General features: G+C 46.6%; 1 protein-coding gene across 1 annotated transcript; it reads right to left on the reverse strand.

Moving 5' to 3' along the window:
- Nucleotides 1–1,017: 1,017 nt before the first annotated feature.
- C1GALT1C1 (C1GALT1 specific chaperone 1) lies at nucleotides 1,018–4,320 on the reverse strand. Its single transcript, XM_053274264.1, has 2 exons — nucleotides 4,188–4,320; nucleotides 1,018–2,446 (listed from the first exon to the last, which is right to left on the reverse strand). The coding sequence occupies exon 2, from the start codon at nucleotides 2,439–2,441 to the stop codon at nucleotides 1,491–1,493; it is 951 nt and encodes a 316-aa protein (XP_053130239.1). The 5' UTR covers nucleotides 2,442–2,446; nucleotides 4,188–4,320; the 3' UTR covers nucleotides 1,018–1,490.
- Nucleotides 4,321–24,101: the final 19,781 nt, after the last annotated feature.

A 24,101-nucleotide genomic window follows, 5' to 3' on the forward strand; every position in this document is an offset into this window, starting at 1 on the left:
TTCAAAGAAGTAGAAAGGTGGTTCCCTTACAGTTCCATTTTGAAAAAAAAAACCCATGAAAGTTTGTCTTTCATTCAAAATATTTTTGTTGTAGGGAGGGGGAAGGGATAAATAAATGGATTATTACGGTCTGTAACTCAAGTCATTTGCAGATACCACCCAGTCACTCAAAACATGAGCATTAATTTTCTTTAGGGGGATGAGAGTTTGTAGATGTGCAGGTGAATGCTGCACTAGAGTGAAGCCAATGCTTTTGAAGATATTGAAAGGTATATGAAAAATAACCCAGAACTGTGTTACTCATTTGATAGAAACACCTTCCTGCCAACTTAAGGAGTGTTGCAAATAGATTTAACCACAATCATGAAGTGGCCCAAGAGAGCTTTGTCCTTGGGCTTCTTAGACAGTCACTGGCCCCTGCCACATGGCACACTATTTTGGAAACAGAGGTACATTCCTAATGTAACCTCTGGCCTACAGGGCACTCCTGCCTTAAAAGGAAAAACAATTCTGGTGGCAGTGCTCATGGACACACTTTAAAGTAGCTCACTTACTAACCATTGCAAAGCTGCTACCTGTCCGTCTAGCTGTCTAGATGGATGGGTAGCCACTGTCTGCACTATTTGGCGGTGGCTCTCCAGGATTTCAGAGAGGTTTTTTTTTAAAGTCCTGTCTAAAGGTACTGGCAGTTGAAGCGGAGTTTTTCTGTATGCAATGGACGTGCCACCATTGGATTCTTGAGCCCAGCCCATGGGTTGCTCACCATAAATGCAACTATAGGGCTACATACAGCAAAGGTGAGGTCTAGCCACAACAGATGGGCACTACTGGCCTGTGTGTGCTACTGGAAGCATTCTAATTCTAGCATATTTACAGAGAGCGTAATGTGTGATTTTGAAATGAGCAAAGTGGTTCAGCTCCCCATGCAAGGCAGAAGAAATTGGGTACGTTTCAGCTTTGTTTGGACATCTTCCAAGAAGTATAGCTATTAAAGGATGGAATACACACACAAATCAGAACTCTGAAAAAATAGATTTAATTTACTGTAGAGCAAGGATAATTTCTCATTTTAAATATACATACCCACTATACAGTTGTTGACAATGGGGGATCTGGTTCTTGAACAATTTGTGACACTTGAGTTAAAGTTGTATAAAATGTTTTTTTTTTGTTTAAAATGAACCCCCTTTCCCCATTTGTAAAGATTACAAAAGCAAGTTGTGCAAAAAGGTAATCACACCAAAACCACCGAATACAAAATTTGTACCACCTTTGTGTACACATGGTTTGCTGAAGGACACAATGCATTAAGACCACGGTTCTCTAGCTTGGCTTGCCAGATGTTGGACTTCAATTCCTATAATCCCCAATCATGTGGCTGGAGATTATGAGTTGGAAGTCCAACAACATCTGAGGACCCAACTTGGAGAACCCCTGCATTAAGACTACACGTTGTATATGCATTACATACATTTCCTGTGAAACAATCTTCAATCGTTATCTGAGCCTGGGGGAGGTAGGAAAACCAACGCATCGTTGAAACTGTGTCCATACGCTCTGAGCCGGTACACGCCATACATCATCACATGCATGTGATTAGGGGCCAGCCCACTGAAGGTGATGGCCATATCTGAACAGCAGCCTTCCACCACCTCTTGGGGGTGACTGGACATGGCCTCTTTAATAAGAGAGCCAACCGGCTTGGTATTGAAGATGTCCTTCTTTTCAGAGTCTTCGGCATTCTCCGCATGGACCCCTGTGTACTTCAAGCAGACGGCTAGCTGCTTATCCTCCGAGAGTTTCCAAATCATGCCTGCCTGTTCGGGGCACTGATCGGGGTCGTTAAAGACTTTGTAAAGCCGGGTTAGTGATTCGATACTTAAGACAATCCCCCCGTCCCCGTTCACGTACTGCAGGTCCCCGGAGGTCTCCGTGCGTCCTGTGTAGAAGGGCTCCGAAGAGTCTTGTTTCAGCAAGAAGTACTTGAGGTTTTCAATGATGGCGAACGTCGTGGGATGGGCCAGGAAGAACCAGTTGTAGTCGTCTTTGTAGTTTTCATAGGCAAACTTGTATGCTTTCCTCATCATTGTCCACATGTCATCGGTGTCCAGCACAATGGAGTCAAAGACTTTGACATTCTCAGAACTGTAGAATTCGGCTTTGTCACAGTGCTTGCTCCACGTATCTTTCACGGCTGCCCAATACCCAAGATCCTTTGGTTTGACGAGGATGATGCAGTAGACACGTATGCTTTGGCTCAGTTCCAGCCGCTCGTCTTCAGAGAGATTTAGGATGTCCTCCTTTTTGGGAGCCTGAAGGTGACGGTGCTCATGAGATGTTGTGCTATGGCCCATCTTAATATGTCCTAGAAGAGTAACCAGCGCACAGAAGACCCCCCCAAGCATCATGCCCTTCACAAACGAGCCGCTTTCAGAAATCATGGTCCCTGGAAGATACACACCAATGAGGCATTACCAAGGGGTGGGTAAAGTATGCAGTTAATTAATTAATTAATGCAAAACAAGAACTTCGCTTGAATGAACTGTAACTTGCTTCAGAGCAGGGCTGCACAACCTTAGCCTCCAAGAGTTGGGCTACAACTCTCATAATCCCCAGCCACAGTGGCCAATAGTAAGACATGATGGGAGTTGTAGTCCAACATCAGGTGGGGGTCCAAAGTTGTGCAATCCTGTTCTAGTGATGTGGCGTGACTCATTTCCTTTTGGCGCAACAAAATGGAGAGCCAGCTGGTAGTTGGTTTCTATGGGGAAGACAGCCAGTGCCTCAACACACCTTGAGAAGCTGAGAGGGGCAATTATTCAGAGACCCAGGTCTTCAGGTAGGGTGATATTGGCCAATGGCTTCAGCATTTCTGTGTCCAATAATATATGAGAAGCCATTTTATAACTGCACACCACAATGAGGAATCCAGCATTCCAATAATCAGCCTACGGCATTTCAGCAAGCGGAAGCTAAAAAACATTTGAACTCAGACTTGGCAGTGATTGCAGAATGAACAGTTTGTCAGATAACAGATTGATGATGTAATGGATCTCGGTTCATTCCCACGGAAATGTCTTTGCGGGATAAACGCAGCACTTGAAATGTTCAAGAGTGTGTTAGTGAATAAAGGTTTAAAACACCCAGCAAATTAATCTTGTCCTATTGTATGTAAAGTTAAAATACTTTTATTTCTGGATATTTTACCATGGCTATTTTATCCACCGCTTATATCTGGTAGATTTCTCAGTCTTTAGCTTTTTTTTTTTTTTTAAACATATGATAAAAACTAAAATCAAAAGTTAAAATTGTCATTTAAATTTTAGCCTGGTCATTTGACTTCTTAAATTTTATTAATTTTTAAGACTCGTCTATATAGTGTCTGGTTTTACTAATGTTGTAAGTTGGCCCGAGCAGTAGAGCACTGGAGGGGCAGGGTATAAATATTGTTAACAACAACAACACCTTCATTCTTACAGTGGGAACAGTTGTGGGGACTGTTATTGTTATCATCATCATCATCATCAACAACTCCCACTGCAAGAATGAAGCCATTTATTAATTATTATTATTGTCTCAATTCTTGCAGTGCTAACTCTAAATAATAATAATAATAAAATAATAATTAATAAAAATGCCTCCATACTTGCAGGGGAAACAGTTAACAACAACAACAACAACAACAGTTCCCACTGCAAGAATGGGAACATTTATTAAATATTATTATCATTGTCTCCATTCTTGCAGTGGGAACTGCTAATAATAATAATAATGCCTCCATTCTTGCAGGAGGAACTGTTATTAATAACAACATTTCTCACTGCAAGGATGGAGACATTAACTTATTATTATTATTATCATCTCCATTTTTGGAACTGGAAACTGCTAATAACAATAATAGTAATAATAATAAATAATGCCTCCATTCTTGCAGTGGAAAATAATAACAATAATAACAATAACAACAATAAAATAATGCCTCCATTCTTGCAGGGGGAACTGTTAATAAAAGGCAATAATACATAGTCCTTCCATTCTTGCAGCGGGTTCCATGAAACGGGGGGTGTCCAGCAAACGAGGCACTGAAATGAGGGCTAAGGGGCGGGGGGGGGGCTTGAGAAGGGGCCTCCCAGGGACCTGGGGGGGCAAAGGGGGTCGACCAAGGGGGTCGCGTGGCCAGGACTCACCGGGACGTGGGGCTGCAGCGGGAGCCACTCCGAGGCGAAGCCAGCGATCCTCCCTCCACTCCCCCGGCCAGAAGGCAACCAAACCGGATCCGCTTCCGCTTCCTCCTCCCCTCTCTCTCCTCCTCCCTCTATGGTAATGCCCGCCGCTCGCTTGGCTCCGCCCCTTATGACGCAAGGCTTCCTTGCGGCGGGCGGGGCGGTACGAGCAGGACGGGGAAGCAGCATAACAAAGGATAGGGCGATTCTAGGGAAAGAAGACAGCGAGGGACGCGTGGACTTCACTTCCGGTATCCATTTGACATGCGATAAGATCGGCTACCCCCAGCGCCTGATTCTATGATCTGAATTCAGCAAGGCAGGCTGTTAAACAAGAGTTCCTACACACACTGAATGCAGCAGATGACTAAAAACATTATTGCGCAGTTCTCGTGGCCCCAGGGGCTAGTCCTCCTGCGCAGCAAAATCAACCAAAGAACCTTGGCCGCTTAAAGGCATCGCAAGTTTCTAGTCCCTGGCAGGAAGCTTGTGCTGCCACGAAGATGCTGGTTTTTCAGGCTGGTGGTGGTGGTTTTCAGGCGACGGGGACATTGCTGGCTTTTCAAACAACAACAAACAGCAAATATTTATATACCACGTTTAAACGAAAGTTTCCAAAGTGGTTTACATAGAGAAATCTCAGGCTTTTAAGCTTCATGACAGCCCTTTGGGGACAGGGAGCCATCTTCTGCTTCTTATTCATTTTTTATGAAAACCACTTTGAGAACTGTTTTGTTGAAAAGCGATATATAGTCGAAAGGACCCCCAAAATGACAGAAAACCTTAAGCAAACTGAAGAGATCCCAACACCACCTGCAGACACTAAAATGGTCAGAATGATGGATAGTGGTTCAGTGACAGTGACTGATGGAGGGTGGTGGTCATGGTCTGGATCAGAGTGACCCATCCTGTCTTGACTGGTGCTGAACCTAGAACGGGTGGATATCAGAGCCCAGTTCAGCCCAATTATGCTGTATGAGTGTACAGATGTCTGTACAATCATCCATGTACTTGTGTGAATGACTGTACTTGGGCTCATTGTAAAAGTGAACCTGGCCCTTCAAATGCCTGGTACAGATAAGAAGTGTACTTCTGTATCTGCGTTCAACATATCATATGGATGACTGTACCTGTGTACAGATCTGAACGTGTGTACACTGTCCACTCATTGTTCAAGTTTTGAACACGAGGTGTGGGTGGGTCTCAGGTCTAAGAACATAAGAACAGCCCTGCTGGATCAGACCCAAGAAGGCCCATCTAGTCCAGCATCCTGTTTCTCACAGTGGCCCACCAGATGCTGCTGGAAGCCACAGGCAGGAGTTGAGGGCATGCCCTCTCTCCTGCCATTACTTCCCTGCAACTGGTTCTCAGAGCCATCCTGCCTTTGAGACTGGAGGTGGCCCACAGCCCTCTGACTAGTAGCCATTGATGGTCTCTGCAATACTCAGGATAGTCTCCAAGGTTTTGACTAGTATATAGTCTCCAAGAGGGTTATGATCTTCCCAGTTACTGACCTAGTTGAGTGGCATATGCTTCAGGCCAGGGAGAGCTACTGAGATTGCTGCTGGGATCCTCTTGCATGGGAGAAGAATGGGAAGGGGCGAGAGCTTCACAGCCCTCACCAGGCAAGCCTGACTCCCACCACCATATGGCCCTCTGCTAAGGATAATGTAGACTGCATGGCCCTCGTATGAATGGTCCTGTGCACCAAAACACATTCTCGATTCTCTCCACCTTGTCAGAGAGTCCAGAAGAAACACTGAGTGTTGATCTTTGCTTAAGAGTTGAAAACTAGAATCAGGGGTTCTAGAACCACTAGAACCAGGGGTTCTAGAACCACTAGAACCAGGTTCTAGAACACTAGAACCAGGGGTCATCCCATGAAATTGATTGCCAGGAAATCTAGGACCAACAAATGGAAGTACTTTTTCACACAATGCACAATCAACTTGTGGAATTCTCTGCCACAAGATGTGGTGACGGCAAACAACCTGGATGGCTTGAAGAGGGGTTTGGATAACTTCATGGAGGAGAGGTCTATCAATGGCTACTAGTCAGAGGGCTATAGGCCACCTCCAGCCTCAAAGGCAAGATGCCTCTAAGTACCAGTTGCAGGGGAGTAACCGCAGGAGAGAGGGCATGCCCTCAACTCCTGCCGTAGGCTTCCAGCAGCATCTGGTGGGCCACTGTGTGAAACTGGATGCTGGACTAGATGGGCCTCCTTGGGCCTGATCCAGCAGGGCGGTTCTTATGTTCTTATTGGTGGTCTGAAACCGGTCTGTCCCTGCCCTACTATAATACTTCTTTCCAAAAGTTCCTTAGGGTTTCAAGAATGGGAAAAGGATTAGAAGTATGAAAGGAAAGGTTGCCATCTTGTGGCTGCAGGGGGAAGAAGGCTCGCATTTTCTGAACGCATTAAGCAAAAGGAGTCATTAAGACGGCAATAACAATAACGTAACACACTTCAGCCGGTAGGCACTATACAATACCTATATTGAAAGGAACAAATCTCCTCCACAGGCCTACAGCCTAAGAAGGCAACAGGAGAGGCAGAGATATGCCTTGGACAGACAGACAACTAAGATTCTAGGAGACAAATATCTCATTCATACTTGCACTTTCAAGGAAAGCCAGCCGAAGAATTGATGTATATTGAAGTATTTTGTCCGGAAGCCACTAGGTTTCCAGTGCTAGTTCTAACTTACAAAGCCCTAAACGGCTTAGGCCCTGGGTATTTAAGAGAGTGTCTTCTTCACTACGAGCCCCACCGCCCATTGAGATCATCTGAGGAGGTCCATCTCCAGTTACCGCCAACTCGTTTGGTGGTTACCCAGAGATGGGCCTTCTCGGTCACTGCCCCGAGATTGTGGAATGCGCTCCCTGCTGAGTTACGATCCTTCCCATCTCTGGCAATTCTAAAAAAACACCTGAAAACCCATCTTTTCGCCCAAGCTTTCTCAGCTTCCTAATATTTTGGGGTTTTATTTTCTACAGTTATTTTTAAATTGTTAGATTGTTCTTAAGTTTTTTGTATATGTTTTAAACTGGTTTTATGTTATTGTAAACCGCCCAGAGACGAAAGTTTGGGGTGGTATACAAATTTGAGGAAAAAATAAAAATAAAAATGTATTTATTTTGGTTACTTTTAGCCCAATTCTGTCAGATTTGCAAGGCTAAGCATTTAGTAGGAACATAAGCAGCCTTTTGCTGAGTCCGACCATTGGTCCATCTAGCTCAATTCGATCCAATTCTTTTATTATGATCACAGACCAGCACAGTTTACAAACAGAAGTCCAACAACAACAAAAAAACCAAACCAACCCTACATAACCTACAGATTTATAATACCATGCTTAAGCACATACCTAAGCATACAGATCAGTTAACAATGATTCTTAATGGAACTCCTGGCAGATTTTACTGGCTATCAAACAGAACTTAGCCACATTATAGGATCTCAAGTCATTCTGGTCATTTAAAAGATCATCAGGATAAAAAGGATTTGTACAACCTGGATGGCAATTAATACAAGGGTTTATATGTTTACACCAGATATCTTGGTAAAATTGACAATAAAGGAGCACATGAGCTGTTGTTTTGATATCTCCCGATGTCGGGGAGCAGCTTTATAGGAAGATGCTGAAAGGCATCATCTCATACTGCGTGGGAAGAGGCAACAGTAAACCAGAGGGCTCTATGTGCACCAGGAGTTGAAATCGACTTGACAGCACACTTTAAGATGCTTACTATGGCTGCTTCCCATGTTCATATGAGACTGGTAGTTCTGGTGGCAGCTGCTGCAGCATCAGAAGCAGTGGACTCATCCAACCCTCTACCACCACCATTTCTCTCTCTACCACCACCATTGTGCCAGTTCCTCCACCTCCCAGGCTCAGCTGCTGTGCTATAATGAGGAGAGGGTGACAGCCCAGTCTGTTCCCAGCCCATGTGCCACTTTTTGCCCACCCTCCTTCCCTTCCTGACTCACCATTGTCCAGGAGAAGGAGGTGAAGGTGAGCTACCCACTTGCCACATCCACAAATGATACTTTCTGGAAAATGTATGTTAAACACACCTTTCTGTTTCAGGTTTTAATTTTTTTAGGGGGGAGCAGTGACATTAACATTTGTTAAAAAAAAATCTGTTCTATTTATATCCTGGATTGGCTTCCACTTGGCCCTCCAACACAATGATTTTTCCCTGTGACTCATAGCACTGCCTTCCCCTGCTGGAGACGAGTGATAATCAAGATATACTTGAAGGGGTTTTTATTTCAATTAACGCAAAACAGAACTGCTGACACATGGGCTGTCTTTTGCAGTGGCTGGTTTTTTATGGACAGAATGGCTGTCCTGTCTGCGGGAGAAGGACTTGTCTGTCTCCCTCTTCCCCACGTCTGCCGTCTGTTGATGGAGGGTTAGAGATTCGGGTTGCTGTTATTCAAGGTAGTTAACTAAATTTAGAAGCAGAAACGACAGCCACAATTGGATCTTTGATGGCGCGTTTGCAGACAGTGCTGTGCAAAGTACCATATTTACTCAGGCAGAAGATGACCCTGAGTTTAAGATTCCCCCCTTAAAAATATGGTACAATCAGGGGCAGGGGTGTCATGAACTCAGATATGGGACCCCCTCCCAATTAGGGGACAAAACAGGCAGTGCAGAAGATAAGATAGGGTCAGGAGATTCTATGACCCAGACCCTGTGCTATCTCATGCCACTGGGATGCAACCCCAACTCCAAGAGAACCAAGGGAAGCAGATCTAGCACCCCCAGAAGGACCTGAAGCCTGCTCGGCTTTCATCCTGATTTAGACGAGTTCCTTGAGGACTTGCCAGCCCAAGCAGAAGTCTCCGAGTGCTGCTGGAAAAGTTTAGATAACTGAAAAAGGCCCTTTTAAATACAGAGCCTTCCCCAGGGAAGAGGTGAGCCAATCCACTCCACCTGGGCAGCAGCTACTGGGCAGCAGCTACAAACACCGGCAGCCAGCTCCATGCATCTGCTGGATCAACATCCATCTCATGCTGTTGTGCCCAGTTCTCTTGATCTCCTGCTTGGAGCTTTCCACAGTCCTGATCTCCCTTGTCCTTTGGAGCTGTCCAAGGTCGATGTCTTGTCTTTACATCCCAGCTTCAGCAGTGCTGAACCCCTGCTAACTGAGCAAAGAGACACCTTTTAAAGTGGTTATTCTCTTATACTTAGCAGGGGGAGAGCAACTGACCCTATCCAGCCCCAGAACAGCATCCCTCCAGTGGCTGTTGCTGGTGTCTACCTTATGTTTCTTTTGAGATTGTGAGCCCTCTGTGGGCAGGGGACCATCTTATTTATGTATTATTTATTTTTCTATGTAAACTGCTTTGAGAATTTTGTTGAAGAGCGGTATATAAATATTCGCAGTAGTAGCAGGGGGCCTGGCTCTGGCTGGAACCGAATAGGAGGCAATCTTTGTGGAAGATGGAACAATCTGAGTAGGTGAAAATGGCCTTCAGGTAACCATGGGGGTCCAGCAATGGGGTGAGTTGAGTACAGAAGGAAGCAACTTTCACTTATCTGGGGTGTGTGACTCTCACTTGCTCCCCTGGTGCTGCCTGTAGCCCTCTGAAAACAGTAGCTAAGGAGCATGGGAAGATCAAAGTATTGCAGTGCACCAAATGCTATTTTGCCTCATGTCCCTGGAAGCGGGCAGCCCCCTTTTGAAACAGAGAGTTGCAAGCTTTGATAATGGCATGGGGGGCAGGGAAGTGGGGAGGAGGGAAGGCTTGCACGGACTGCGAGCTGGCAGTGGTCAGATCAGTCCCGAAGTGCTCCTCCCCTGGGAACTTGCCACCCGGCTGGTTCCTCCATAATCTGCTGCTCGAGGCAACTGTGTCCCCTTGCCTCATCGAAGGGCCGCCCCTGCTAAGGGGCCCACTACAAACTGTAAGATGTAACGAGGCTAATTTGAGCATGGTGTGCTGAAGCAAAGAGGAGAACAGAAGCGGGACCACTCATGCGTCTGTCTTCTCCCCTCTCTAATGGAATCTGAAGCTCTGAATAAACCTGATCAGCAGAGCTGTATTTCTCCCCCCGCCCCGCCTTTCCGTTGCAAGCAATTGCTTGTTGCTGATAAAAATGTGCAGGGAGTAGAGATTTTGCAATGGGGAAAAAAATATGTTTTATTCATGGACGAAAACAGCCTTCCAGAGATAGGTAGGCGCAGGAATGGATGGCAGCCACGGGAAACAGCTCACCTGATTTGCAGTAGTGGTGCATTGCTGCTATAAACCAGCTCGTCCGTTCAGCAGGATGCTCCGATGCCTCTGCCAATGCACCGAGCAGCTTGGGTGAGAAGAGCCCCTCATCAGCTGCCAAGGCAGATAACACGTCAAAGTCCATAAGTGGCACAAGGTGCTCCATGGAGAGCCAAGGTGACAAGCTGAAGAAGCAGGCCCATTTTTAAAAAAACAAAACCCAGCTGCTTTGCATGACGTGCGTCTCTTATGGAAGGACACTTAGCTACGTTCATGGACAGGATGACCTGATGGAGAGAAACCTCAGGTGCCTGTCCTGGATACCTGCCCAACCAGGGGTTGATTAACGCCGATCAAGATATGGCTGGAACGTTGCCTGGCTTACAGCAGACTTGAACAGATGTGGGGTCTACGCCGCGCACATCAGGGACAACAAAAGATCAGCAGGCTTGAGAGATGGAAAGCGCCACCTTTGGCCCCGCCAGGCCTGATGTGACAAAATCTGGCCGTGCTTTAATCAAGACAAATATTGCCATGAATACAAAGAAGCACAGCTCCACTCGCTCTGCAATCTAAGTGCAATAGGCCCTTTCAGCGGGCTGGATGGCTGATCTTTTAAGTTCTTGTGCTGCTGCTTAATTGTTCGGAGTGTGCAGATTGGCACTCCAGTTGCGATACAGTTGGAAGAGCAGTAACCTATCGACAGCAACCCCAGACTGGCCTTGGTCACCTGATCAAACAGGAGGCAATTAACTCTGCTAGCCATGCATTTGGTATTCGCAGTTTTGCATCAGAAACGACACGGCGCAAAAGGCTGCCGAAAGGGGCTGAATCGAGCCCGATCTGATCAAACAGGAGGCACCTAACTTTGCTAACCATCTTTATCTCTCTCTTTCTTAGGCATACCTGTTGCTAATCCCATGTGTGGCAGCTCTTGCGAGAGTTCGTGAGCAGCTGCCGAATAGTGACGGGGACGGACCGGAGGGGAAAAAATGGCGGCGGGGGTGGGTGGTTGAAGCGGCAGCGGGAGAGGGGGGAAGAAAACGGCAGGGGTGGGGGTGGCACTGGTGAACAAAAGACACACATGCTCTGTGCCTGGCCCAGCTAGTTCCTTTTATTTGTCTGGATTCCCCCCTCCCCACCACCACTTGAGACTGATCTGAACATCCGTGGGTTCTTGATGTCAAAACTATATTGTCAACATCACTGAAACATGCCAGCGCGATTTTATTTTGTAAACAGCATACGTCACGGTCTTCCCCCCACTGCCCTGATCTGGATCGGGACCGATGGTGGATAGGGGGCTATAATCTTTTGTCCCTGATGAGGTTCTGATCTGGTTCAATCCCCATCTGAGGGTGGTATTTGACAAAATAAACAAAACAACCAATTAGCACTTATGGGGATTTCCCACACCCCATGCCAAATAGTACCTGGGGTGGAGACAGGAGAGCTGGTCTTGTGGTAGCCAGCATGACTTGTCCCCTTAGCTAAGCAGGGTCCACCCTGGTTGCCTATGAATGGGAGACTAGAAGTGTGAGCACTGGAAGAGATTCCCCTCAGCAGGGGATGGAGCTGCTCTGGGAAGAGCATTTAGGTTCCAAGTTCCCTCCCTGGCAGCATCTCCAAGATAGGGCTGAGAGAGATTCCTGCCTGCAACCTTGGAGAAGCCGCTGCCAGTCTGGGCAGACAATATTGAGCTAGATGGACCTACAGTCTGACTCAGTATATGGCAGCATCCTATGTTCCGAGTCTTCATCTCCGGTATTAGTAATAACTAGTTACTCCCTTTCAGCAATGCCAGTTTTGTCCTTGCATCGCTTTTAACTTTCCCCCCAAAGATCTTAACAGACAGTCATCTGGGGGAAAAGGAAAGGCCAGCAGCTTCAAAAACCAGTTCAGTCTGCATGTTTTTTCTTGAGAAACCATTTTGGTGTTTAAGAAGCACACGTTGGCAAACAATGTCTGCCGTTCCTTGCAGTAATAAATCACAGGAACACAAAACACTCCCTCGCAGCTGCATCGCGGCTGATTAGAGTCCCTTTCAGGGAAAAGGGCTTAGGCAGTCTGTTTTCTTTCGCTGCCACCAGCACTGTCCCTCCATTTCCCCCTTGTGTAACAAGAGGGAAAAGGCACAGCGACACCAGCTTGCAAGTTTTGGTTCAGAATGAAAACCAACCCATATGTGTATATATAGGTCAGGATCCCAACACAAAAGGAAAACTCAGCCCATTTGCTCAAGGTGGTAGAATGAATGGTTTTTGCCAATAGGGAGCCACTGTGCTATTGGCCACTGTGGCTGGGGATGATGGGAGTTGTAGTCTAAAAACAGCTGGAGGGCTGAAGTGCAACTCTGGCCGACACTGATGGGCAGCGACTCCTCTCCTTTCAGGCAGAGGTCTTTCCCAGCCCTACCTGGAGATGCTGCCAGGGATTGAACCGGAGACCTTCTGCATGCAAAGCAGATGGTCTCCCACTGAGTTACGGCCCCACCCCATAAGTGAATGGCTTGCGAGCTCAGTTCTAATACTGAGAACACCAAGCCTCCTGAGCCTGCCGCCAGAGAGTGCCCAGTTCGAAAACCCTAGCGTCTTCCGACCGAACGCCGGCTGCATCCAGGTGGTGCCCATCTGCAGGAAGCTTCCAGAACATTCCATGCCAGCTGCCGTCGGAAATGGAACAGCCCAGAATTGCTGCCTCTGATACATCCATGGCAGCAACTGGTGTGTGTTTGTTCGATAACTTCTCACCCTTTTGTGCCTCTTCCCATTCAGCGGCTGCCTTTTTTGAAAGCACTGCTTTCTGAAACAGACGTATAACCAGAAGTGTAATTAAGAGGGTGGAGAGCAATTTTGAGTGAAATCTCCACTCTCCTGCTGTGGAAAGTAATTGTGTGTTGCTCAGAAGCATAGATTGTATTGATTAATTCTTAACATTCTTACCTCTCTCTCTCTCTGTCTCTCTCTCTCTCTCTGTTACCTGCTCTTTGATAGCACACGGAGTAAATTTTCAGTGAAATGGGGAAGCCTTGTGGAAAAAACAATCCACACACGCAAACCTGGGATGAGAGAAGAGCTGTGGCCAAGCAGTAAAGAAGTCATTTTCTTTACAAAGTCTTTGGCGTATAAGTTGGGTTGTGGAAATAAGAGGACAATGAACTAGCATTCAACTGTTTAATTAAAAAAAAAAGATTTTAAAAAATTTAAAAGATTTCTACAACAATGCAAAATCTTAAAACAACATTTTAAAACCATGTTAAAACTATTCAAACAGCATTTAATTAAAAATACTGGGTGAACAGATGTATCTTCAAGGATTTTTAAGAAATTGTCAGAAATGGGGAGGCTCTTATTTCAGCCGGGAGCGCATTTAAGGAAACCCACTCCTCCCCTCTTGAAAAACAAGGATCCTGTTTCCATTCAGTATCATTGTATTCTCCTTTCTCCAATAAAATGTAAAACGACTGGCTAATCTGCAATTTCCCCCAACTATTCTAGTTACGGCGTAGTGCTGTTTTCATTGGGGAGTATTAATGGTGCCATTATCTCCCAATAATGTTGCCTTAATGCATGTTGTGCTTCTGCCGCGTTCCCATGTAATGAAAAGCTGGTGTTTGACAAACAGCTAAGATATGTTTGTCTTTTGATTAGAGCATCTGAAGAAATGTCTGTAGCTCCTAGGCTGGGAGCAGACCACGCAACAAACCCACAAGAGGCTGCTTATAAACAGAACATGCATCGTTTAGCGGATGAACTTGCGATTCAATATTCTGGCTTGTTAATGGATTGTGGTTTGAATGGACTAGTTTCCTGAGTTTGGGGGTACCAGGAAATTGTGGTGTGTAACAAATCACGGGAGGAGGGTTTACATGGACTCCTCCAGTAAATGGAGACAACTGAGGTGAGGCAGAAAATGTGACCTTGCCTTTGGTGGAGACCCTTTCAAATCCAACCTGCTTTATAGACGCTCCTTTCACAAACACAGAGTTCAGAGGAAATAGGAAACCGGAGGTCCCTTCACCTCTGGTGTCCTAACCCTAACGTCTGAACTCGGAAATTGAATTTGTAGGGGGGGGGACCAATCCATGGTTTCCCTTGCCAAACTCCACTCTGCACCTTAGGTCAAAGTGGAGTTTTGCTGCTGCAAACCCCGTTTCTGCAGTGCCAGTGTTCCGTCCGAACACTGGCTCTGTAGTTTGGGCCCGCTGGGACCAGAGCTGAAGCAGGAAGCTCCTCCCTCCCTCCGGCCCCATAAGCTGTGCGGGCTGTCCTTTTGTCTCGCACAGCCAGTTCCCTCTGCCTCTATTGCAGTCGCACTGACTGAGAGAGGCCCCTCTCCCCAACATCTGAATGTGGACAGGAGAGCGGCGGTGGGGGGGGGGGGATTTAATTAAAATCTAGGGATCTGCGAATCAATTTGGGTACAAAATGACTTGTACCTGAATCTACCTGTTTCGGGAGATTTGTGGACAAAACAAATGGTAGCCCCTGTGCTAGCTGGCCAGTTTCGGACCCAGAACAAATCGGGGGTGATTCGATTCGGGTACAAATCGAATCGATAAAAAAATCAATGCGTGCACATCCCTATTAAAATCCCCACACATATGTGTGTGCAGCACACACAACCGCTCGGTGGCGGCGGACAAAATGGGGTTTTCCGCGTTTGCAGTCGCGGCAAGTTCCTTGCCGGTATTAGTGAAAATTGCCTGTCTGTGGCCAAGAGCACTTTGCTGTTTTTAAGAGCTCCGTCCCTGACAGCATCAGTTAAAACGGAGAACTGCTGCAGCGTGAAGATCAGGCTAAAGGCATTGATGGGGTGCAGCAGGTTCAGATCAGCCTTAATTAATCCATCACCATTGATTTAAAACTGTAAGGCACAAAGTTGTCAAAGTCACACTGGAAAGAGGATGGAAGTGGTTCTTGAGCCTTTGGAGGACAGGATGCTTGTGCGGGCCTGATGACGACGACTACAAATATTTCTATAGCGCTTTAAAACAAAAATTTCCGAAGCGATTTACGTATAGAAATAATGCATACATAAATAAGGTGGCTCCCCTGTCCCCAAAGGGCTCATTTTCTAAAAGAGAAACATAAGCTAGACACCAGCAATAGCCATTGGAGGGATGCTGTGCTGGGGATGGTTAAGGCCAGTTGCTCTCCCCCTGTTACATACAAGAGAATCACCACTTTAAAAAGGTGCCTCTTTGCTGAGTTAGCAGGGGGGTACTGACCACATGGCATGTCGAGCTGATAATAATTCCCACTCCATGAGCATGTATGTATATGTGCGTGTATCTCCTAAACATATATGATATATACCTCTCTTCTTTGGAACACTCTCCCGCGCCAGATTTGTTTAGCCCCCTCCCTAGCTGCTTTTAAGGCCCTTCTTAAGAACAGCCCTGCTGGATCAGGCCCAAGGAAGCCCATCTAGTCCAGCATCCTGTTTCACACGGTGGCCCACTAGATGCCTCTGGGGAGCCCACAGGCAGGAGTTGAGGGCATGCCCTCAATCTCCTGCTCTTACTCCCCTGCAACGGGTACTCAGAGGCATCCTGCCTCTGAGGCTGGAAGTGGCTCTGCAGGGGTACTGTGTTGGGGGCGGATAAGGCCAGTTGCTCCCCCCTGTTAAATCAAGAGCCGACTTTAAAAAGGCGCCTTTTCCCCCAGTTAGCAGGAGAACCTTCATCATGCTGGTTTAATTATGTTCAACTAGTTCAGACTTTTTTTTTTAAAAAAAAAGCTTCATTCTGTTGCTTCCTCCTCTGATAGCATTTACACTAGAAAGAGTTAAAGTTGTACCCTTGACGGCTGCACAGTCATCAACGTATAGCAATTTATCACAGCCGAGAGCGGTGCAGTGCAAAAATGACAAGATCAAAAATTAGTCTGTCCATCTCTGGCTCTCTCTCTCCCCCCCCCACCTTATGAAATGTGTTATAGATTTGCCAGAAGAAGGGAGCGATAGTTTTGCTTCTGCCCGGAGAGGTAATTATTCACACTGACCTTCAAAAGGGTTTTGGCAAGTTTATAGTTTATTTTGAAAAGGAAGTTTTTTTTAAACAACAACAACAACAACCAAACACCACAACTCACTGCACGCAGCAAAAGGGTCTGCACCTCATTCCGCAAAAGGGCCCTCAGAGCAGAGTGCAGAGCTGTTGGGAGGAGGCCACGTGAGAACCTGGGAACTTGTCACGGCAATGCTGATGGCATGATGAAATATAGCCGGTAGGGCTTGGAGGCAGGTTTTTATCCCCCTGCTCTTTAGAAAATGCTTTCCTTGCAGATAGTGCAGGCACTGTTTTTGGATCGCACCGCGGAAGGAATTTAATTTACTTTGTGTCACAGGTTTTGATGTGTCAAAGAAGAAATCGGTGCGTTGGGGATACTAGCCGGTGGGAAGGTTATTTATCACGTCTCCCGGTTTGTATTCCCTGTCATCCCAAAGTGGCATTTGACTTGCGAGTACTTTCAGGTAGCTGGCAGGCTTCGAAAGCTACACTGATCTCCGAAGCTGCAGCTGGGCATGCGAAATCATAATGACGTAAGAAAAAACTCTGCCGCATCAGGCCTGCAACTTTGGCCCTCCGGCAGATGTTGGCCTACAATTCCCATAATCCCTGGCTATTGGCCACTGTGGCTGGGGATTATGGGAACTGTAGTCCAAAAACAGCTGGAGGGCCAAAATTGACCAGCCCTGATCTGGTCCAACATCCTGAACCATGAAGTGGCCACCAGGTACATCTGGAAAGCCCACAAGTGGGAGAAAGAAAGACGGCCATGCCCCCTCCTGTTGGTATTCCCTAGCACCTGGTGTTCAGGGGCATGCCTCCTCTGGTCCTGATGGAACTCACTGAGGCTCGCAGCTGTTGATAGCTGCATCCTCCATGAATTTGTCTATCAGGTGTCCAGGCTGCGTCCACACCGTGGGGATCTGTGCTCAGGACTGCAGTGGAACAAATGCACGAACCTCTCGCCCCACTCCCAGCAATTCGCCCTGCATGGCACCCAAACTTTGCCACCTGAGACAGCCACCTCGTCCCATCTTTTCAGTTTAGAAAAAAGGTGACATAGGGGGGTGGCACATGCCTGGTGCTTATAGCATCATCAACAGTGCAGAGGAAATGGATCGAGAGGTTGGTTTTATTTCTCTCATGCGGCGTGAGAGCCCAGGGCCGAGAAATGAGACTAAATCCCAAGAGATTGGGGATGAACCAGAGGAAGGACTTCTTTACACAGCACACCGTTTATCTCTGGAACTCCTTGCCACAAGATGTGGAGAGGGCCACAAGCCTAGACTGTTTTAAAAGGGGATGAAACAAATTCACAGAGGACCTCCGTGGAGTTGTTTAATCCCCTTTTAAAACGGTCTGGGCTAGTATCAGTGTGGGTACTAGTCTTGATGGCTGTATGCAGTGTGGCCCTATTTGGAGTACTGTGTACAGTTCTGGTCACCATAGCTCAGAAAGAGAGTGTGGAGATCCTGCAGGGGGGTTACAGGGAGAGTGGGCTTGATCTGCAATCCCCGCATATGAGCATGCAACTTTTACAATTACCGGATCTGTCACGGTGGGGATTGTGGGCTTCCTGGATACATCTGGTGGGCCACTGTGGGGAAACAGGAGCCTTGGCCTGATCCAACCGGGCTCTCACTTTAGGGTAGGTTTGGCCCTGAGGTGTGTAGTGGCATTTACAAACTTCTCCTTCATTCAGCAGAGTCAGGCTTTAAAATTCACACGGAAGCTGGAATGAGAGAGAAATATTGCCCCATGTTTCTCCAGGAATAAAGCATGTAAAACAGTGTCCTTGGGAGGGGAAATTTGCCTTGATTGTGCAATGAAGCAGTCAGTCTTCAGCTGGCAGCTTTATATCATGGCCACACGGCCTATTTTTCATTTCGCTCCCTGCCCTTGGTTTAATTTGACAGCCCTGTTCTTCCCAACTAAATGCTGCCCTTAACATGTATTTATAGTGAGATCAGCTCTGAATTCTGCATAATAAAGAAACACGAGGGACATGTCACAAAACAGCTGCCGGCAAATGGAGGCGGGGATGGCAGCAAACAGGGCAATGCAAAGGAAAGGGGAAGGAAACTGGAGCCAGGCGCAAAATGGAGCCAGGCGCAAAATGGAGCCAGGCGCAACTGGAGCCAGGTGCAAAATGGAGCCAGGCGCAACTGGAGCCAGGTGCAAAATGGTGGCCCGGGGGTGGAGCCAATGACCCCATGAGGGCAGAGCACCCCAGGAGTGTCCTGTTCCCACTTGGATAAGGCAGCAGGGAAGACAGCGGCAGGGACACAAGGTGGCAGGGTGGTCTTGTGGTAGCAAGCATGACTTGTCCCCTTAGCTAAGCAGGGTCTGCCCTGGTTGCATATGAATGGGAGACTAGAAGTGTGAGCACTGTCAGATATTCCCCTCCGGGGATGGAGCCGCCACTCTGGGAAGAGCAGAAGGTTCCAAGTTCCCTCCCTTGCAGCATCCCCAAGACAGGGCGGAGAGAGATTCCCGCCTGCACCCTTGGAGAAGCCGCTGCCAGTCTGTGCAGACAATACTGAGCTTGATGGACCAAGGGTCTGACTTCGTGTATGGCAGCCTCCTATGTTCCACTGTAGACTGGTCTCAGGAGTGCAAGGCAGACTAGGGCAAGGCAGCTGAGCAGGCTGGCCTCAGGCCCACAGGGCAGTCCCCAGAAAGCGACCATGTACCATTGATCCATCTAGCTTTGCGGACTGAGCCGAGACACCTTTTAAAAGTGGCGATTCTCTTATATTTAGCAGCCGAGAGAGCAACCGGCCCTCTCCATCCCCAGCACAGCATCCCTCCAGTGGCTGCTGGTGGTATTTTGCCTTATATTTCTTTTTAGATTGTGAGCCCTTTGGGGACAGGAGACCATCTTCTTTATGCATTTATTTTTCTGTGTAAACCGTTTTGAGCACTTTGGTGGAAGAGTGGGATATAAATATTCAGAGCAGGAGCTGAGTATGGTCTATACTGACTGGCAGCGGCTTCTCCAGTGTTTCAGTCTTTCCCAGTCCTTCTTGCGAGATCCCAGGGATTGAACCTGGGACTTTGGGCATGCCAAGCAGATGAACTACAGTCCCTTCTCCAAATCCGTGGTCAGAGCAGGGGTGAGACGCACACTTACAGAAACAGAAAGGAATTTAGATGGGTACACCGAAGGAGAGGCAGATAATGATGATGTCTAAAAACACAGGAAGCTGCCTTCTACTGAGTCATCGGAGCCATTTTTGGAAGGGCGGTCTATACATTTATTTTTATTTTATTTTATTGTTAAATTTATATACCACCTTTCATTAAAACAATCCCAAGGCGGTTCACACCAAAACATTAAGAAGATTATTAATATGACAGAATTTTTACAGCTAAAAATATAAAAATGTAGATCTGACTAAAAAGATTTAAAATACAAGCACAATATAACAATTCAAAAGTACAAAGCAGCAGCAGTAGAGTTAATCCTATAAAAGCCTGGGTAAAAAGCCAGGATTTCACATGCTTTTTAAAAACTGTGATGGAGACCGAGGAGCGAATAGGAGAGCATTCCAGAGTCTGGGGGCAGCAACAGAGAAGGCCCTGTGCACGATAACCGAGCCTCCTTCATTGTTGGCACCCGGAGCAGAGCCCCCTCAGGTGACCCGTAAATCAAAATAAATAAAAATTAAAAAAAAACAAAAACATCTGGTCTATCTGGCTCAAGATTGTCTTCACAGACTGGCAGCAGCTTCTCCAAGATTTCTCACAGGAGGGGTCTCTCTCCCAGCCCTACTTGGAGATGCCAAGGACTGAACCGGAGACCTTGTGTATGCAAGCACAAACACACAGATGCTGATCTGCTGAATGGCAGCCTCATCCCCTAAGAGGCACGGGTGTCAAACTGCGCCCCTCCAGTTGATTTTGGCCTACAATTCCCATCATCCACAGTCACTGTGGTCACTAGCCAGGGATGATGGGCATTGTAGGCCATCATCTGCAAAAGAACCTCTTTGAGAGACCTGACCCTTGCTCAGCCCTGATACCCACCAAGCCAGCATCCTCATTGCCGGAGAGAAAAGAAGCAGTTGCTTATCAGAATCCCGTAATCTTTCCAATTTGTTATCTCCTCTCTCTGAGATTCAGTGCAAGAGAAGAATGCACGTTTTTTCTAAACCCCTCCCTCCAATCCCTCTTGAGAAGTCATCCCACGGGGCATTCGCCAAATTGGATTTTCTGTTCCCATTGCAGAACTCCCGTGTTAATAAATGCTATTAGAATAACAGTGGGAGATTGACTGTCCTGTCAAATTTTAATAAATGTATTATCTCTTCACTGGCAAGTTAGAGCAGTGGTTTTATGCACTTGCTTCTGTTATGGCTGACACCATTACTGTTACAAACCCCAGTTTTTTATAACCCAGGAAAGGAGTGATTTCTCCTCCTCTTATTATATCCAAAGGACTGTTCGACGATTGTGGTTAGAGACAGGCTGTTAAATAGCTCGCAGACTGGGATGCTTTTGTGTATCGTAAAACGAAATCCAGACAGACCACACATGTCGCTGGGCATGGGATATTTTTTTATTGCAGGCCAACTGCGGGTGGGCAGGCTGTAGGCTTTGAGGAACCAGCCTCAGCTCTTGGGCCTTTAACAGCCGGATCTTTCGCATGTTTTTACTCAGATGGAAGTCCCTCTTAGTACAATGGCACAATCAATCTTTTGGACTTAGGCCCGCCAGATATTTAAGAGAAATCGCGGTGTCGAAATACCAAAGGGTTTTAATGTGTCTCGTCATTTTCAATGGGACTCCTCATGAGTGAGTTAGTCGGGGCGCCCACGACAGTACGCAGTCATTGAAGCTATTCCTACAACCAGGAGCCTAGCCCGATTTCTCCTGGTCATCTGCTCTGCAACTTACCAAAATCACCCCTCCCCTTAAATGAGGTTAGTAGAGCGAGTGCTCCACTAATCTAAAGGTTTTTGTTCATTAAGGCCTGTTAAATTTTAAAATTTTTGATCTGATTGTAACTGATTTTACAAACATGTTTTAAAAAATATTTTGGATAATATTTTATACTGCCCCCCCGCGCCCCACGTTTGGTCTGTTATGATTTAATGTGTTGTGTGTCTTTATCTCCTGTTTTAATGTTGTGTCATATGATGCCCAGAGAGCAATTCGTTATGGGGTGGCTAACAAATAAAGTTTATTCTCTCTCCCTCTCTCTCTCAATCTCAATCTCAATCTCAATCTATCAATCTATCATCTCATTTTAATATTCTTCTCACAGCTGTTTTGGAAGGAAAATTTAAGAAAATCCCTTATGCAAATTGCCTTTGTGCGTGAGGCATGGGTCCCATCAGTCATTCCTTTCATCTTTTCAATGAAAGCTTTCAAGCATGCTCCTGTAACAAAACAAACCAAAACATATCCCTTCCAGTGAAACTGGGGGTTCTCTTGTTTTGCTGGAAATTATTGCATTAGAAATGCTGGCAGCTACATTATGCGCTCTGTGGGTGTGTCTGACAACTTTGCAAGGTGTGTGATTGCATACAAAAGTGGATGTGTGGAAGCAGGCCTGTGTGTGCTTACTCAAGAGGAAGCCCCGTTGATCTCGCTCGGACTTGCTCTCGTGTTATCACACACTGTGCACTGCACAGATATCAAAAGCCTCGTGTTCTGCACAGCAGTGCTTCTGCTTGCACAACAAATTGTGTTTGGCCTTTGACCAAGCTGTCAGCTGGTTCTGATCCTCTACTCTCCCCTCATCTTCTTCCACCCATCACTGGGTGTAGTATCATCCCTAATCAAGCTCTCGCCATCCGCGAACCCCTGTAGCAAAAGGAAAAGCTAAATGAAAATTCTAGAGTTTCATTAAGATTCGGCTCTTGCTTCCATGTCAATCTGATAACCGCTTTTGTGTTCAAGGATAATGAGCTCTTTGGGGAATAAAAATGACCCAACGTTTTGCATTGTTTACCAGCACAAATACACAGCTAGGAACAATACTGTTAATAGCCTGGTACATTTCCTGCTGCATTCAGATCGTACACTGAAATATATATAATATAACCCAGTGAAACAGGAGGAAAGTTGGTCTTGTAGCAAGCATGAATTGTTGCCTTTGATAAGCAGGGTCCTCCCTGTTTGCATTTGAAGGGGAGACTACATGTGTGAGCACTATAAGATTATATTCCCCTCCGCTCTGAAGAGTACATATGAGGTTCAAAATTCCCTCTCTGGCATCTCCAAGATAGGGCTGAGAGAGAGTCCTGCCTGTAACCTTAGAGAAGCCACTGCCAGTCTGTGTAGACAATACTGAGCAAGATGGACCAAGGGTCTGACTCAGTAAAAGGCAACTTCCTATCTTAAGAAATGGAGGCCAAGGTGGCATGTTTCCTTCTTTTTTTGGTGAACCGCTTAATGGCGCAGTGGGGAAATGACTTGACTAGCAAGCCAGAGGTTGCCGGTTCGAATCCCCGCTGGTATGTCCCCCAGATTATGAGAGGCACTTATATCAGGCAGCAGTGATATAGGAAGATGCTGAAACAAATCAATGCAGAATTTTCACTCGAGGCACAAATGACCAGGCTCATACTTCGGACACGTTATGCAAAGACCCAGCTCCCTTGAGAAGTCCATAATGCTGGGAAAAGTTGAAGGAAAGAGAAGAAGAGGGCGACCAGCAGCAAGGTGGGTGGACTCGATGACGACAGCCATGAATGCACCACTGAGAGACCTGAAAGGCCAAGTTGAAGACAGATCATTCTGGAGAGAATCCATCTATGTGGTCATGAAGAGTCGACATCAACTTGATGGCACTCAATCAATCAAGCAACAACCCTATGCTGATTAGCATTCATTCTGAAAAGCAGCATATAACTTTTCATTGGAGACTAGAGCTAGTTAGTATTCAGTGATGTTATATCTACTAACCATTCCTCTGTTAAGGTAATTGCTAATTAATTGGCTGTAATTAACCCATAATGACCCCTGTTAACTGGGCAATGAGATTCCTTTTCAAGCACTGGCTCTCATATATTTAGCAGGGGGAGAGCAATTGGCCCTCTCCATCCCTAGCACAGCATCCCTCCAGTGGCTGTCGCTGGTGTCTCTCTTGTGATTCTTTTTCGATTGTGAGCCCTTTGGGAAAGGGAACCATTTTCGCATTCCTTTTGCTATATAAACCACTGCGAGAACCATGCTATGTAAATTGCTTTCAGGTTGTTTTTTCTTTGTTGAACAGCAGTTGTGAAGGACTGAACTCAAGTCTTCGTTTTGTGCTTAGCTGCGGTTCTTTTGGATGTTTTGAAATGGAAGATAAAGATACTGAGGTCGTTCACATGACCTGGGCAAGCCCTACCCAGGTAGACCTGATCGTGAGAACTGCCGAGATCGCTCCTGATCCTGGTGCTCCTCCACCGGGTAGCAGGGGTGGATTAATCTTTTTTTTTGCTGCCTGTAGGCAAAATGGAGGCACAACGCCTGTAGGCACATCCCAATTCGACACGGCTTCAACAACCTAGAACAATACAGATTCCCCTTGTCAATGTATGCCGCATGCATAGTCGAACACGGCACGCAGACGTGAGCCCTGTCTAGGCCTGGAGCAGCCCAAAGGGGTCAGTGTGTGTCCCATTCCCCAAAGCCACATGCT

The sequence above is a fragment of the Hemicordylus capensis genome, chromosome 11 (genome assembly GCF_027244095.1).
Source record: "Hemicordylus capensis ecotype Gifberg chromosome 11, rHemCap1.1.pri, whole genome shotgun sequence".
Taxonomy (NCBI): domain Eukaryota; kingdom Metazoa; phylum Chordata; class Lepidosauria; order Squamata; family Cordylidae; genus Hemicordylus; species Hemicordylus capensis.